Below are 16,811 nucleotides of genomic sequence, written 5' to 3' on the forward strand. Positions count from 1 at the left end.
CCCCACAAGATCACGAAACAAAATACTTAGCTATTTTACTTTTTTTTCTTCAATTTTGTATTACATATACCGTCCATGTAGAAATCACATTCGTATATAAACGCACCTATACACACACACACAGACACACACACACACCATATCCCTCTTTTTTGTGTTGGAGACCATATTGCTTCGACTGCTGCAAAATTTTGCAGGCTGACTTTGTCAAACTGATCATAATATGTAATGACGACGACGAAGGTGTTGTACTTTGAACAATTGTCTTTCAAGACCACATCATTGTTTTGTACTTTGATGACGTCATCACACTGAAAATTGTGATTAAAGGCAAGGTATCAAAACCAGCCGATTATAGGTTTTATGTTTACGGCACGTATTTTTCCCAAGTTGCCAGAAATGGCATAGCGACATCAGTAGTTACAAGGCCGCATTTCCGTCTAGCAATGCAATACATGTTCACGCGGCCACGTTGGTTGAGTGGGCATTGACTTTTCTCCCTGTAATATCTATACATTTCTTTTTTGCCTTACCAATTCCGTGGATGTCCCGTGGCCGAGAGGTTAGGGAAACGGTTTTGCATGCAAACTCAATTATAACTTCAAGGTGCCTATATCACATTCTTTTCTTTGTCGATCACAGATGACCGACATCTGATAACCCCAAGCGTATCACCTAACTCGTCAGTCTGACGAGTTTCATATCTCGTTAAACATGGCATTTCTACTATTTTTAAGTAAAATTTAGAATTCTAATTTTATTAGAAGAAGGTGCCTGTGAAGAAGACTAACCAGTTTGGCAAAATTCAAAGAAAGGCGCGCTTTGGGATGGCTGTCTTGCTCTCGATATTCCCTGCATCATGCTAACCTGCCTGTCTCCCTCTCTCTCCCTCACGGTCACTGCGTCCTTCGCTCTCAGTCGGTAAGGTGGATGTTGGTGCAGCGAGCCGGAATTGGCGCCTGATGAAAGACTGCACGGGGGCAGGTCGCGCTGGAGCCGCAGGGCCCAACATGTGTCGAGCATGACACAAGAGTCCCAACCTCAACACTGAGCGTGCAATGTGTGCACTACATCAGCAGACGATATGTCGTCTTAAACAGTGTGCCTATACAGTGTGCACTCCCCTGGCTCATCCCTGATTTTCTATGCCGCAAAAAATGGTGGGCCAGGATGGGGGAAAACAACTGACTTGTAAAACGAAAACGAAAGTAGACTCAGAGCTAGATACATGAATTATATATACTTGGTAAATAAACGGACACAAGTTGAAAAGCAAAGCTTGACATTTTCGAATATCCCTTCTACAATGGTGAAATCAACGTTGTTCGTCGATCACTGCTTTACCATTATTGTCGATATAACGTCAGTCTCATGCTCTTATTTCAAACTTCTTCGTCTAAACTCCACCGACCCTTCGTAACATAATAATTACCGTCACATTATACACGATAACTCTTTGGGGTTTATCGTTCCTAATCGTGAAAAAAAAAATTAAAGTTTAGTTTGGAAGCACTTTAGCTTCTGCTTTAGGTTGTTTTGTATTGTTCACGTGGACAATCCATATCATGCTACTAAAATGCCATGACTGTGTTATTTTCCTTCTCGTTCAACTGAGTGAACGATGAAATCTCATGTCGAGGAATCTCAATCTCACAAGACCCATGCTGGTCTTGTTGCTACGGCAACTGCCGATTCGAATTTGTCTCTCCATTGGAACAGGAGGAAAAAAAACCCACCGAATCATCCTTTAGAATAAGATAACAAAACAGTTCTGTTTCAGAATGTGAAACGTCTTCAGTGCAATCGACAATATGAAAGCTTTGCTTTGTCACGTTGCTGTTCTATGCTAATGCTAATTTAGAAATTACCTGAACGAACTAAAATCACCAAATTTTCACTCCGTTTGACTCGTTCTGATAAGTCAGCAAGCTTCTAACATTCATTCAGGTACAGACACATTGTCTGTTGTCAATAGTGCCACGCAATGACAGTTTTAAAAGGTATTATGGTTGAGTGTTTTCCTCGATATTACTTGACATTGACAATCTGCAATGCCCATGATTATACTGACGTATAGATAGTAGAAAGTCAGTGGACATTTACTCTATAATGGTCCCAACGCAGGCAAACGATGTATATATAGTTATACAAGTTTGATCGTTTTATACTTCACAACGGATTCGAATTGACAGAGTCGAGGCATGAACAGTAACTACACGTTTGTAACTCAACCTGAGCGTTTACAGCAGATCGACCCTCGTAACCGCTATCAAGTGAACCGGTGTTTTTGTTCATTCGATCGTGAAGCGACCGTGATTTCAAAGCAAACAGACACCTGAGAATCGTATCAAGAGATGTATTCTTTGCACGGAGTCCAATTATGGGATCTTCTTCAACCCGCGAAAAAGATATAACCATATACTGTGTCTCCTTTCCATCTTTTTTTTTTTTAATTCACACGTCATCCAGATAGCTTCAGCCTACACTTTTTTTTCGTGATACCACTTCCTGCAGTATATGAGAGAGACAGACAATCCCATTAAAGTTTTAGAGGATTACGCACCGATCGCTTCCATTCCGGGATGCAGAACGGAAGAAAAGAAAAAGTGAAGTTCGCTCCAACACTCTGATATTATAGTGGAACCCCGAAGGGATTTATGACTCCTACCTCTGGAGAGTGGGCGATATTGAAATTTTAAGCACATTAAACACGGCACTTTCGTCCCGCACTGCCCGTCAATTTACTCGAAATTTGAAAATGTGGTTATTTCTCGTCGTTGGTCTGCGCTTGGAGAATGGAATCTGATTAAACGCTCTGGTTAAGTGTGTGATACGCTCCGCTAAGGTGCGGGGATTCGATTTCTCCCCAGCTCCAAAATAAGTTGGTTATATACATCCCTATCATTTCTCTTCAGAAGGCTATATTATAATAATGATTTGGTGGTGGCATTAACAAAACGTGCGTGCCTTTCACTGAACCGTGCTGTTATCGAATTAGTCGGCAGTTTATGGTATTTATTTCAGCTTGAGCGATCGTGTGAGTGCACTTTTTGGGACGTTTTGAGCGAATAGCAGGAGCATTGCATGTAAATGATTTTCTTTCAATTTCCACAGAAGATGGAATCTTACAGATATTCCACATGAAAGATAATTTCTGCCATACATATATAGCTGTTTCTCTTATGCTACAACATAAATTTATCATCATGAAATCACGAAATAACAAAAAGCAAGCTATACAGCTGACAGTTTCATTAGATTGTCAAACACTGGCACTCACGATTACAATGATAGAAACTCTTACAATTTCGTAGTATGTTTTCATCTAAATAATTATGTGTGTCATTAACGCGGACCGACAAGAATCCAACGAGTGAGATAGAAACTAGGGTAGGGGCAATGTTCCTAATGTTCACAACAATGCTTCTTCACCCTAGCTCACTCGATATTCAAGTACTCAGAATGTATGAACAGTGGCAGAAGTTACCACCTATAAGCTATGTTGGTGGCACACATAAAGTTCGTTTACAAGCTGAGAAAATACAGACGGAATTGTTGTGGAGTGCATTTTTGTCGGCTATACCAACACAGGTTCTGTGTGTTTGCTAACGGCTGTTTTGGCAAGGGGGCTGAATTGCGGCGTACGACAAAAGACCCAATTCTCCGCCGTTTCCCACCCCGTGAGTGCTGGGGGTTCGTTTTTCGCGGGGAAGGCGGACCGCTTGGCTTGGCTAGCTCTCCCTCCTTCAGTTCCGCGCCCCTGCAATACGACGCGGGAGCTTTCGACAAACAGGCCCGTAAACCTGGCTTGTTTTCATAGCCTGGTATTGCCGTAAGCCCTCGAGGATGAAGGCTGGATTCTGCCTCCGCACGATACCAAAGCAAGCTAGAAAAAATGTCCACAGCGACTCCAGGCTTGACGTTTGCCTCTACGCAGACAACATCACACACAGCAATGAACACGTTTTCACCTTTCTTTTCACACCATAGCATGACATTAACGAACATCAAAACAGAAATGTGACCGAGCCACTAAAACAAAAGAGAGTTACATTTTCAATTATCAGCAAGAAAAATATCTAAGATATAGATTTAAGTTCTCATCAACTTCAGTTCAATGGACATAATTGTGTATGATCACTTTGGCTCCGAAAAAAAAAATGTTATTTTCATTAAGATGCTTGACGATTTGTTTTTTTCGTCAAAAGCACCGAAACGAGGCAATGTGTCTTTACCTCTGTGACCCCATGTTTTGTTCTGCCGTTGAAACGGTGAATGATGAGGTCTATGGTGTGGAGAGAGGCGATGATGCCCGGTCGGTCTTCACCTCAGCTTGAATTAAGAATCCTATTCCTTTATGGTGATCGAGCTGGAGAACGAGATGGTGACTGCAGCTGCAGTCAAGGACGACGGCAGACGAACAGTCAGAAAGCGAAGGAACCAAAAACCTCCTCCAAATCAGAGGCAACACCTCATGAGGATGAAGCGTCGTATCTCACCTCCTAACAAGAAACCCCCAAAGTTGCAGGTGATGATATGTAATCACGTAGGAATCCAACGGGTGTATTTTCGGTCGAGCAGTCGAGAGACACTTCGATAAATCAGTCGGTCGGCGTCGGGTCAGAGCCCGTCTCCGGCTGGTCCGGTCTCCTCGAGATAGCAAGGTGATAATGCGGCGATAAGAGATGGCACAAATTCAACACCTTCGACGGGGGGAGCGAAGATTACGGCCACCCTGATAAATAAGGGTCACGGTGCGGCGCGAGCTGAATGTCTATGCGTGTGTGTGTGTGTGTGTGTACATCTGTATTCCGATATGTGTGTGTATGCTGTTTGCATGGGCAGGAGTGTGTATGCTGCAAACACGTTCGGTGTGAGCGGTGGACTTTGGTGTACCCTAGAACCCATGTGCAGCCTTCAGCAGGCTGCGAGACGGCAGCGGTCGCCTTTTTACTATCCCCGTTATTCAAGCGATCTTTCTTCCCTATTACAATGTCCAAACACCTTTTCCGTCTACGACCTGCACACGTCGTGCTGAGTACACATGGCGCACTCCATTGCAGAGACGGGGATGTCCGAGTTACAGTCGGCGCATGACCATTCTCTGCATCTTTTTTTTTTCCCCTCGTAAGGACGAAAGGCGCTTAGAGGCGGTGCCTCAGCTTCACACCCGGCTATTCGTCAACTGACGAGCTCAACTCGCGCGCATTCATCGGCAAATAATGCGAATAATATTTGACAAATCGCATGACGGCCTCACAGGTTAAAATGCCTTTCATTATTCACTGCGTGATTGTACTGTCGAATAGATATAAAAAAGCTTTGTGTACTGTTCCCTCTTCCATCTGTCTTTCTCGCTTTTCTTCTCCTCTCTTTTTTTTTTATGGGATCGTCTCTTCGATCACTGAGTGTTTGTCACAATAAATATACATGTCTGACAGCGATACATGGCGTTACATGTAAGAAAAGTCAAAGTGTGTTGTCTCGGAACAGCAGTACATGATAGCGTTGGTTTAGAGTTCCCTGACGAAACTTTTGTGAGCACAGCTTCCCAAATTCATTCACTGCATTAATATCACGCCGTTTTTACCCCAGTAATTTTGACTGTCAAACAAATATGTTAAAAGTGATATGATGATACAGCGCAGGGCAAAACCAACGTTTATAATACAGGGAGGTAGAAAGAGATTTCTACCTCCCTAGCTAATGTCGTCCTTAAACAGCATCTGGTTTCTTGAAAATATAAAAAAAAAGGTGAGGAAAAGAACATTTACACAAATAAATTTACATTTTATTATAAGGTGATGAAACACCCTGCATGCTTTCCAATCTAATTGCAATAATTAGACATTGTCGTACAAAACGAAAAACTGCACTTGAAGTCGTGGACTTTACTAATTTTGGTTTTGTTGAGAGTAGCCAAGTATATCACAAGATCGTATCATTTTTAACTCCAGAGCAGCATCAAGACTGGCAGATTTAGTTGTGATGATTGTTCGGGCAAAAGGTTGCCATGGGAACGCTTGCACAAATACAAAAACTGCATGGAGTTTAAATTATATTGATGCGAATGCATTATATCATATTTGACATCAATATTATTTATCTCAAACATTACTGTATAAATCACATAACAACAACACTGTGTAGCACATATTGTGGATTACTGCTGAAAGTTCTATTTGTGACAACTCTTTCGTTAAACGCTTTTGTTCTGAATCCTTTCATATTCCGTCATGATGGAAAGTGGTAGCAGTATTCGATGATTCAATGTGTTCTGAATTGGTTTGTGTGTGTGTGTGTGTGTGTGTGTGTGTGTGTGTGGTGTCTCTTGTGTTAAGCGGATATATTTTGTACCTCTGCGGCAATCAAATTTATTGAAGTGGGGGCTAGTCCGGGGGAAATCGTTGGCAAAAGTTTGACGAACAGATTCATGGAATGAAATAAAAACAGTAGTTGTATACTCTTTGTTTAAAGTTGTAACAGGTGCAATGCCGGACCTATGTATACCTCAACAAAACAACAAAGGAGAGTAATGAATAGTTTGTAATAAAATAATCACATTCCTTCAATGGGTGAATTTCTTTGAATGAAGTGCTTACTTGGGTTGTCACTCTTTGCATAGTGAAAACTCAGAATTTTTTAGAATCTATTGCATTCAAGTGATGTCACAAGGAAAGAAAACTCCGTGATCAGTCTTACACAGTCTCGACAATGATTTATAGGTCATTTTTTTTTCACTCTGTACGAATTCGAGTCCCACCTTAGCACCTTCGGTTTAACAAAATTGTCCCTTATATCTGTGACCTGGCGATTGCAACTTGTAACTTTGACTATGGAAAAGAGCTAAACGAACAGTAACATCATTGGATATAACAATGAAAAAAAAAGGATAACGTATTCTGAAACTACATGACATGCACCTACGTCGATTCTACATTGTGACGACCCGTAACATAAAGGGACAACACTGTACATGTATAGCTACAGTGCCTCACTGTCACACTGTATTTACAGCAAATTTCCTGTTTTCCACATTTATCTCTTATAAATCCCCCTTTTCTAAATAACGAGTGAAGACGTCTTCGATGTAACACACCCTTTCGGAAAAGGTTGTCGTGAAGATGTCTACAGCTACGCAAGACGTGCGCTCAATAGACATGGGATTAATCGGTGACTATCGGCCGCCACGTGGGTTGTCCGGCTGGTCGTTGACTTCTTTCAAGCCCAATTTGCTAGTCAAATCAGTCAGTCTTCGGGGTCCCAGCAGTCAATGCGTGCGTATATCGGGTTAAGTCAATTTACACGATTTTACATTGGGTGCGGGAAAGGAGCACTTAACTCACTCGAAACTCCACTCACTTCGGAATTCTGTGTCGACAATAAGAAAAGAGCTGTACAAGTTGAATAGAACGCTGATGTTTGTACATGGACTGTCTACCCCGGTCCACTCCTAGGTTATTGGATCGGAGAGAGACATCGTGTTTGATTCGTTGTGTCTGCATAGAGACAATGACTGCAGGGCTGTTTTTAACAGCAATAATTCCTGTATCCGACCTTGCCTTACAACATCTCTTTAGCGAAGTATAATTATCTGTATGCGCCAATGTTATTTTTGTCAAACCGAACTGCAACGCACACATACTCAAGGATATTCTATATATGAATACTACTTGTCAACTAATCAGCGCAGATTCAATTAAAGTGTCTATCGCTCTACAACAATGCTGATATTCAACATTCGTGATAGCTCCGCCCCCCCCCCCAAAAAAAAGGAGAAAAACAAGCAGATGTGCATATAGGCGTGCACACATTACTCCTCATGCAGCAGTGAATAGATGGCTAAAATCATACAACCACGTTCACTCATACGATTTATCTATGAAAAAGAAATTTGTCTGGTCAATTCGACTTACAAATTGTCATGGCGACGATATATGATTCAGACCACATTCTGGACAAAAGCGAAAAATCTTCGGGTGTGAATCAGCCGTCAAAATTCGAATCTCGCGTGTGCGCCGCGAGTGCGCTCAGAGTACGCTCGGAGCCGTATTAAAAGTCGCACCATGCATGCGTTCGCACGTGCGTCGGCGTAGTCCGCTTACCAACACCGAGGCGCCACCACGCCGATTACCTACGGTCTGTTCAGATAGCTCATTCTTGGCGTTATATTTTGGTGTTTACTGCGGAGCTTGTCGCGTTCGTGATGACAAGCACAAAAACATAGGGTCTGGAAACTAAAAGGGAAGATACAATCAACAACCCCATCCCTTTTGCTCAATTAGCTGATTATTTATAATACGAGTCCGTGTTCATACATAATCACAAGCATCGCAGTTAAAAATTGCAAATACTGTACAAAAAGTGACTGTTTAGCAAGTAATACAATTTATCCTATATCATATGGTGAAAAAGATACATAATCACATCTTTTAAGAGAGGAAAAATTGTCTGTCAAACTAGCCCTGGTATACATAAGATTTTCCCCTCTCTCTTTCTCATATCAATATCTATATTGAACTTTGTCATAAAATATTTCATCAGCTAAAGACTTGGTTATTATGATGAAAAGTGAATATTCGCTCTGACTTATCGCTACAGACTGTCCAAGCTGAGACTATTCTTCAAGGTATATACCAGTATTAAGTTTGCAATTTTTTCACACCTGCCACCAGTGAAAACTATGGCACTTTAGTCAGAGGAACTGAAAACGACTGGTGAACAAGCAGTAAAGGAGATACAGAAACTGCTGGTATTATATTGAAAACTTCTCGAGAGTCTGCATGTGTGAACGCGGCCTCGTCCACCGCAGAAGGAGGTTAAACAGAGCCTGTGGGACCTGGAGTTAGCCAGCAATTGCAGAAGGACTATAGTTGACACCTCGTCACGTGACGCAAATAAATCGCTAATGACTTGATCAATGGGATTCGGGTTACTTTCTTCCCTTTCTCCCTCCAATTCTACTCTGTACTCGGGGTCTCCGCACATCGCAGCCAAGAGCTTCAGGTGCATGGCGCACCGTCTTGGGGCAGCATGTGCAGCAAAAAAGCGAAAAGGAGAACTAGATCGAGAATAAAAGGTGTTGATGCCTAAATCGTCATGAAGCGTTCTGGAGAATTCAGATACATTTCTCGACACTCAGTCATATGTAAAAACCATTACCAGCTTCCATACATCGGTGTACATAATAATTCAATGCTAACATAGTAAAACCATAACTTGTATTCAACCCGACTTTTTGTATCCTGCACGAATAACGCCGTGAAATGACCCGTGTTAGTCAACAAGTTGTGATTTATGCCTGTATCAACCTGACTACACGATTGCTCATCTAGTCATGAATACAGTGACCGTCAGGAATACAGTGACCGAGTCATGAATACAGTGACCGTTATATTAAAAAAAAAAGTTGTATAACTTGACTCTCAGTCACTCGGAATCGAGCATTTCTGTCTTACATTTGGTGTTCATCGCTTTTTTTCATACTTGGCTTTTTTAAAATATCATTCAGCAAATCCCAGATGAATATATCGATTAAAAAGAAAATGAAAGTACCAAGACCATCTCCGCCTGATCTCGATCAGTAATTCTTATCAAGTCAATAGAAAGTCGATTGTTGTGAAAGTATACCATTAACTATTTTACCAACATATTGACAAAAATGTTTGCACACTTTACCCTTGAGTTTCCCCATATTCATTGCTCTCTTGACTGTACGTATATATAGGCTTATTTCGGAAATTATATACCTTTGTATAGGGCAGTGTTGCGAAAAGGAGGCTACAGAGATTGTTTTGCACACTGAAAAAACACACAAAAATAATTTACGTTATGTGAATGGTGTTTAACTTTCAAAAAACTGACAGAAAATAAACCATAACAACAAGCGTTAAGATCTGGACTGGAGCAGGAACAAGGGGGAAAAAATCTTGGCTCTCATGAGCCATTCTTCCCGCCGGGGGCTTCGGGGACTGCCTAAGCATTCTCACGACCTATTAAAAAGTTCTCGAAGTAGAACAAAGCTGAAAAAAAAGCGGTCAACTCGTGATCGATACACGGAGAAGGGTTCGCTCCACGGATTCATCGTTCACATCCTAAAGTTAATACCAGAACTTGATATGATCTCTGACCTACTGTATGAACATTAATGCGGAGCCAGACGGAGGGGATGTGGTGACATAATGGACACTCATAGTAAGAGTGTAAGGGGTGAGAATAAGGAGTATCCCAGTCCAATGCCACAGAGTATCTGATTTAGGTCATGATAAAGTTAACTATTGAGTAAAAATCAGACTAAAGAGTCTTCTTTTGCAAGTATCCTCGTTCTTGTATGACACCTGGTCCGTGGGGATCGGATTGGTGGAAGTTTGGAACCCTGGGATGAGGGGGTGTAGATTATAGTAAGACCACGGAGCCGCAGCTCCATGGTAAGACTAAAAACTATAAATGCACCGTTGATGCACCAGAGCAAGAAGATAGAAGAACAAGTGGCAACGCACGAAGACACCGTTGTTTATGGATAGATGCACCATTTTGTAGGACTACGAGATATTCACGAACATGATTTTATCACTCAAGTTGTCCGTTCAACCTAAGTAACGAAGTGTTTTCCGCCGTTGTTTGAACTACGCACGCAGCTATGCAATGAAAAGATTGAAAAAAAGACAAATTTTGTGAGGTACTCTTATACAAGCTAGAGTTTGGATCAATCACTTTTCGCGTATGAACGGCGAGACAGTCGCGTTGAATGGCAAGACGGTAATTTGATAAACCTGCTATGTAGCGTGGAGAAAATGGAAAAGCCAAGAAAATTGTGTGACAGCGGGACGAATAAAGGAAGCTGAACGGAGCAGTAAAGACGTAACATGCAAGCCTCACCCCACGCGACTAGCCTGTAAAAACAACCTTTTTTTTTTTTTTTCCACAGAAAGGAAAGTAAAAATGTGAGGAAGAAAAAGGCCAGGACCTGTGAATACAAGAAAAATCTGATCGACATCTTTTTCCCTCTCTCTCTCTCTCCCTCTCTCTCTCGCTTTTTTCCTCCCTCTATAGGACTCTTAAAAGCTTAAAGGGATGGTACAGTATTGGTGGAGATGAGAATTGGTCTTTTAACTTTTTTGCGAGATACCAAGAAAACACTTATGAAATAGTACAGAGCATACCATTTTATGAGGAATTCAAAGTTTATTTGATAAAAATCGGGTTTGGAATAGCTGAAACATCCAAAAACAAAGTAAAACAAAACGATCGTAATAAAATGTGGGTCCCACACTTTATTAGGATCGCTCTGTTTTGGGTATCTCGGCCATTTCAAAACCAATTTTCATCAAATAAACATTGAATCCCTCTTGGAATTACATGTTCTTTCTTATTTCATGAGAGATTTCTCACTATCTCACCAAAAAAAAAAAAAAAAAAAAAATGATAAAAACCTGAAGTTAAGGCTCAACCAAAACTATACGATCCCTCTAAAGGAAGCATTCTTATTTACAAAACCTCATTTGCTCAATAGATGGCGTATACCAATGAGTTTGATGGTATAGTTTTGGTTGAGATGGATCTTCAGGTTTCCGACTTTTCTGCGAGATGATGAGAAATCTTATATAAAACATCAAAGAGTACATGATTCAAAGACAAATTCAATGTTTATTTGATGAATTATCTAAAACAAAGCGATCCTATTAAAAGGTGGGTCCACTTTGTTCTAATAGTTATGTTCTTGGATATCTCGGTCATTTCAAAACCGATTTTCATCAAGTAAACTTTGAATTCCTCTTAGAATGTTAATATGGTATGCTTTTTAATGTTTCGCAGGTGGTTTCTAAGTATCTCGCAAAAAGTCAAAAGCTAAACTCTCATCTCAACCAATACTATCATCCCTTCAAAGCTTGTCAGATGTTTGTTTGGTAAAACGAAAGGCAAGTATTTCCACTCATATCTGATCTCATCATCTTCGAATGCTGGCGTCATCGCTCGACCTCTTCAATTGTTATATTGTTTTATAGCTTATACCTTTTAGAGCATTCTGTAAATTACAAATGACATCCGTGTGTGAAATCTCTACCCAAACTCCACCCCCCTTTCACTGGAACGGGAGAAATGACAATCTTTTTGATTAACCTCTTATCGCATAGGTTTAGCTTCAAGTCTATTGGTCAGAATATTTTTGGTTTCTTTTTGTTCGTTTGTTTGTTTTTTAATGTAGAGTAGTCAGTTATCATATTGCATCAAACAGTGTTTTGTCATCAGATTCTTTCTAAATCTGCGTTTGTTTAGGATACAACGAAGCACTGACTACTACAGTTACCTCTCACAATGAAAACGTTGATTCAAACATGTGAGCTGAATTCTGACGAGTTGCAAAGGAGAGTCAAAAGCAGATATGCTCCTATACCTTATTTTTTTTTTCACTCTTAAACAGTTTGATATTGTGATTTGTTGTTTACTATGTAGGCCTAACGATAACCAGTACGCAGTGATATCGATGTTATGAAATGCACATCCACAAAAACGTCATTGAGATAAACAACAGGTAGGCCTAACTGGAATGCACAATCCCCAGACCTTTAATTTCAGGCTTAACTGCTGGTCTTTGAAATGCTTTTCAGCGGATCACCCTTTTCCATCGCTACTTACTTTTTCACCAACGCAAAATATACATTGTTTGTATCATTGTATATTACATATATTATTCATTCGTTCATTTATTTTGTATTCAGATTATTTCCATTAAAAACATGATTCAAAGCGGTACATGTGTAAATTTGACTATATCATCCAACTGGAAAGGATAGTTCTTTGAACACAATATAAAATATATGCACGAATGATATCATAACAAAAAAAAAATGGAATAATGCACACTTTGTCATGGTAAAAAAAAAGAAGAAAGAAGTTAATCATAACGATGGAAAAGAGTGTTCCACTAAAAGGCCAAGCTTGTAGGGCGTGGAACAGTGGAATGAAAACAACAGCAACACGAATATACCAATAAAATATTTTATATTAAATTCATCTATATACCATTGTACATTTAATCACTGATATTATGATGCTGACAATACAAGCATATACACCTGTACTATCAACAATACTTGTTTTAGAATGCATATAAAAATATTGTAACATAGCAATATTATTGCACAGACGCTATTTGGCAGAGTATGGCCGTGTAATTGGCCATGTATTAAAGTTTATAAACTGTATTTCATTCAAAGTGTTAACACTATGATTTATCAAATGTATACTTTGTATTTCTATTACCTTTTGATGGATGGAAATAAAACACAATTGAATGAATGAATAATGTCCGGCTATGATGTGCACTACACTTTTAATTATGGATGAAGTGTGCCAGTCGGCATAATCTCTCAAGATATCATAGTAATCACTGTGGAATGGGTGGGTGGGGTACCTCATTCCAATTACATTTTAATGTGTGAAAACATTAGTCTTTTGATCATTATCTATAACTTGACAAATCGGGGCTCTTCGTACAAATCCAGGGGCGGGGTCCTGCGCAACGGGTGTGTCAAGATGTATTTCAAACTGTGCACGAGCTAACCCGTCGCTCTCCGCGACTGTTGTTGGTCAGTGTGTGTATCTGCACTTGACCTCTCGCAATTCGGATCCGAGGACTTGGTCGCCATGGTAACGGCGGACGGGGAGTAAAAGATGCATCCCGACACTCCCGCCAGTGCATCCATCACTCCTCCAGCAGCCAGGAGAGGGCCAGTTTGATGGATGGTGGAGATAAATCACGTCGAAGCCCCTGTCGCTAACGCAGTTACGGGAGATTGATACCGTCCACACGTCGAGGTTATGTTAAACACGGGGCCACGCAAGCGCCTTCTTCCCTTCGGAGGCTGTCCCTCGGCGGAAGGGATAACGTCCAGCCGACACGCCCACCCGCTCACCAATCTCATGCAGTCGTTTGTCATGTTGCGCCTAATGACCCAGACTTCAACTTCTTTATACCGAGGGTAAAAATCATAACGATCATGATAATCGAGGGTTCAGGCAAAATGACGCAGTGGATAAAAAAAATCCAAGGTAGCCCTTGAGGCAGCCCTTTAGGATATAAACTGAACATCACTCCACATATTCCAAAGATTTACATGAAGTCGAGATGTTCTAATATAGATTTAGAGGATGAATTGCAGTTCATTTTAATCGCGCTTTGTGTCTGCATTGTAAATTGTGTCCTTTCAAGTAATTAAGATGCTAATTCTATACGCTTGACAAGTTCATATTCACTTCCCAGACCAGGGACCTTTGTCAATAAGTGATAGTGGAAAGAATTTCCTTTATCTAAATTCAAACTGTCGCCACATCAGGAGTTATTTTCGTCGAACATGACCGGCAAAAACAAATTACGTATTTTTTCACAAATTAACGAGGCGTGAACTGAAAGAAGAGACTCTCAAACTCTCGGTGAACAGCACTTTTAAAGGGTGTGTACAGTTCTGGTCGAGGTGAGGATTTAGATTTTAATGTTTTGCGAGATATTCAGAAACCACTCTATGAGATGTCAAAGAGCATGCAGTTCTAAGGGTATCAAAAGTTTATTCGATGAAAATCGGTTTTGAAATGGCTGAGATATCCAAAAACAAGGTGAAACAAAGAGATCCTAATAAAGTTGTGGCATGTCGCCTTTTATTATTAGCACTTTTTTGGATATCTCAGCCATTTGAAAACCAATTTTCATCAAATAAACGTTGAATCCTTCTTAAAATTACATGCTCTTTCATATTTGATAAGAGGCTTTTCATTATCTCACTTAGGAATGTTCAAAACATGAATCCCCACCTCAACCAGTACTGCACAGTCCCTTTAATGTCTCGGCATGTATATGCGCTCATAAATATCTCCCAATGTAACGCACAATACACTTCAGTTTCGGAAAGTGAGTCCTTATTAACTACTCCCTGAAAACATCATCTAAACACTAAGCAACGGTTGCGCCAAAAACATGCGAACAATCAGATTCTTGAAAACAGGTCAATTTACATTCATTACTTATCAATTTCGTCAGCTACTTTCGCCTATCGATCCTAAAGTTCGCTATACCGTGCTGAACTTTTGAAATATATATAAAAATAACGAAGAACAATTATGCCAATCATTATCGCCGTTAATGATCCCTAGAACAAGAATTTTCGAAGCCGACCTTTGCCGTCGCTACAACATTCTCGACTGAGCGCGGTGTGTGTTACCCATTAGTTGAAAAAGGAGACCGCCCATGTATGGTGTAAAAACAAAAAGTGTGAAATCAACCCTACATGAGGATTTGAGGAAAAGGTTACGCACTCTATAGAAGATCTTCAGCCTTTTTTTCCAAGGTTTCCGGTCGGCCATTCACCCCTCGTAGGTCTAAACTCTCGGCCTCTGAACTTGAAGTGCAAAATGGCAAGTTGTGGCGAAGCTTTTGCATTTCTTTGCGCCCACACCTCATGTTTTTTTTTTTTTTCACGTGTTCTATTTTTGACCAATGCCTCGCGTAAGTTACATCACACAAAAATTTAAATATGTTTATGATGGTGATAGTGACAATAAATCCATTACATTCTAAAATGATTTGAAATTAATCGCTATCTTCCAGTGAAGAGTAAGAAGTAACGGTGAAGTTCTTTTAGGATACTGTTATACACTTCTGGGATATCTGCTGATTAAAACCGCTCTTCTCCCTAATTAATAAACAACAACAACAACAACAACAACAACAACAAAAAGCACCATACATCGTCATTTATTCCAAACTAATGACAGACTTGGGTCTCCGACGGTTCGAGGCCGACAGGCCACTTTCAAGAAGTTACCACCCTGCAATTAATTAGCACAATTTATAGCCCTGCGGCCCCCTCTCAACTCCGGACGAAATCTTCAGCTAATGACGTATTATCATAGCTATCTGGGTACTTAAATTGACATTAGTCCCCTCTTTCCCTCTCTTTCATAGCGGGATGTGCGTACGCCAGAGAAGCAGGCAGACTTCATTCACCGTGTTCTCGGTGGACGTTAAAAAAGCGACAATCAGTGTTAGGGTTGCTAAAAGCGTCCGTCAGGGTACAGGAAATGGACATGCCAATTTTAGGACAGAATTCCGACACACTGTGGCTGTCTTTATACACCTGGGCATTGTCTAATTGATCAATAAACACTCGGCATCTGTTTTTAGAGTCTAATTGCTTCGCGCCTACAGGTAAAAAGCATATAAATTATCTGGGTTATGTTTCCCCGGGATATTGCGTGATTCATACACCGCAGGGAATATGGAGGTGGCAATTTCTTCCTGGAGGGAGGGAGTATGAGGGAAGAAGGATAAAGGGTGATGAGGAAAGAAGGGGGGGGGGGGGTGAATGCATTTCTAGATCTGTCACGTGTCAAATGCGCGTTGAACAAACATGAGAAGGGCTAAACTATGCTCTCTGTAGATCAATATTTATCATATTACAGCGTTGTTGCATCTACACGTGACACAGTAAAAGTGGCAAGTATTCGAATCTACATCGCAGAATCTCACCCCGTAAATGCTTCGAATTTGAAAAGTGGGTGAGGTTAACGTCATCGCCTTCAAACAAAATGGACAGGACAAGAAGAGGCAGAAACCAGCACACAAACACGCGCGCGCGCACGCGCGCACACACACACACACACACAGAGAAAATGTAACATAGTGAACAGTAAGTAGTCTTTAATACATCATGTATTACGCGTTCTATCATCAATGCTGCCCATTTCAGACCACAATATCTTCAGCTGATACCCTCTGTAACACTGTTCATTACGCCATTATCTTTGTCGTTCTTTCA

General features: G+C 40.7%; 1 protein-coding gene across 2 annotated transcripts in view; it reads right to left on the reverse strand.

Moving 5' to 3' along the window:
* LOC140230334 (repulsive guidance molecule A-like) overlaps positions 1 to 16,811 on the reverse strand; it is a 139,846-nt gene that overhangs the window by 63,570 nt on the left and 59,465 nt on the right. The window contains exon 1 of one of the 2 annotated variants that reach the window (XM_072310487.1): positions 4,236 to 4,657. The exons of the other annotated variant lie outside the window; for it this stretch is intronic. Within the exon in view, the coding sequence (XP_072166588.1) occupies positions 4,236 to 4,249 (14 nt within the window). The 5' untranslated portion in view covers positions 4,250 to 4,657. Of the gene's footprint in view, positions 1 to 4,235; positions 4,658 to 16,811 lie in introns of those variants that run through there. 2 annotated transcript variants of the gene reach the window in all.

Source organism: Diadema setosum, chromosome 7 (assembly GCF_964275005.1).
Source record: "Diadema setosum chromosome 7, eeDiaSeto1, whole genome shotgun sequence".
Lineage (NCBI taxonomy): Eukaryota > Metazoa > Echinodermata > Echinoidea > Diadematoida > Diadematidae > Diadema > Diadema setosum.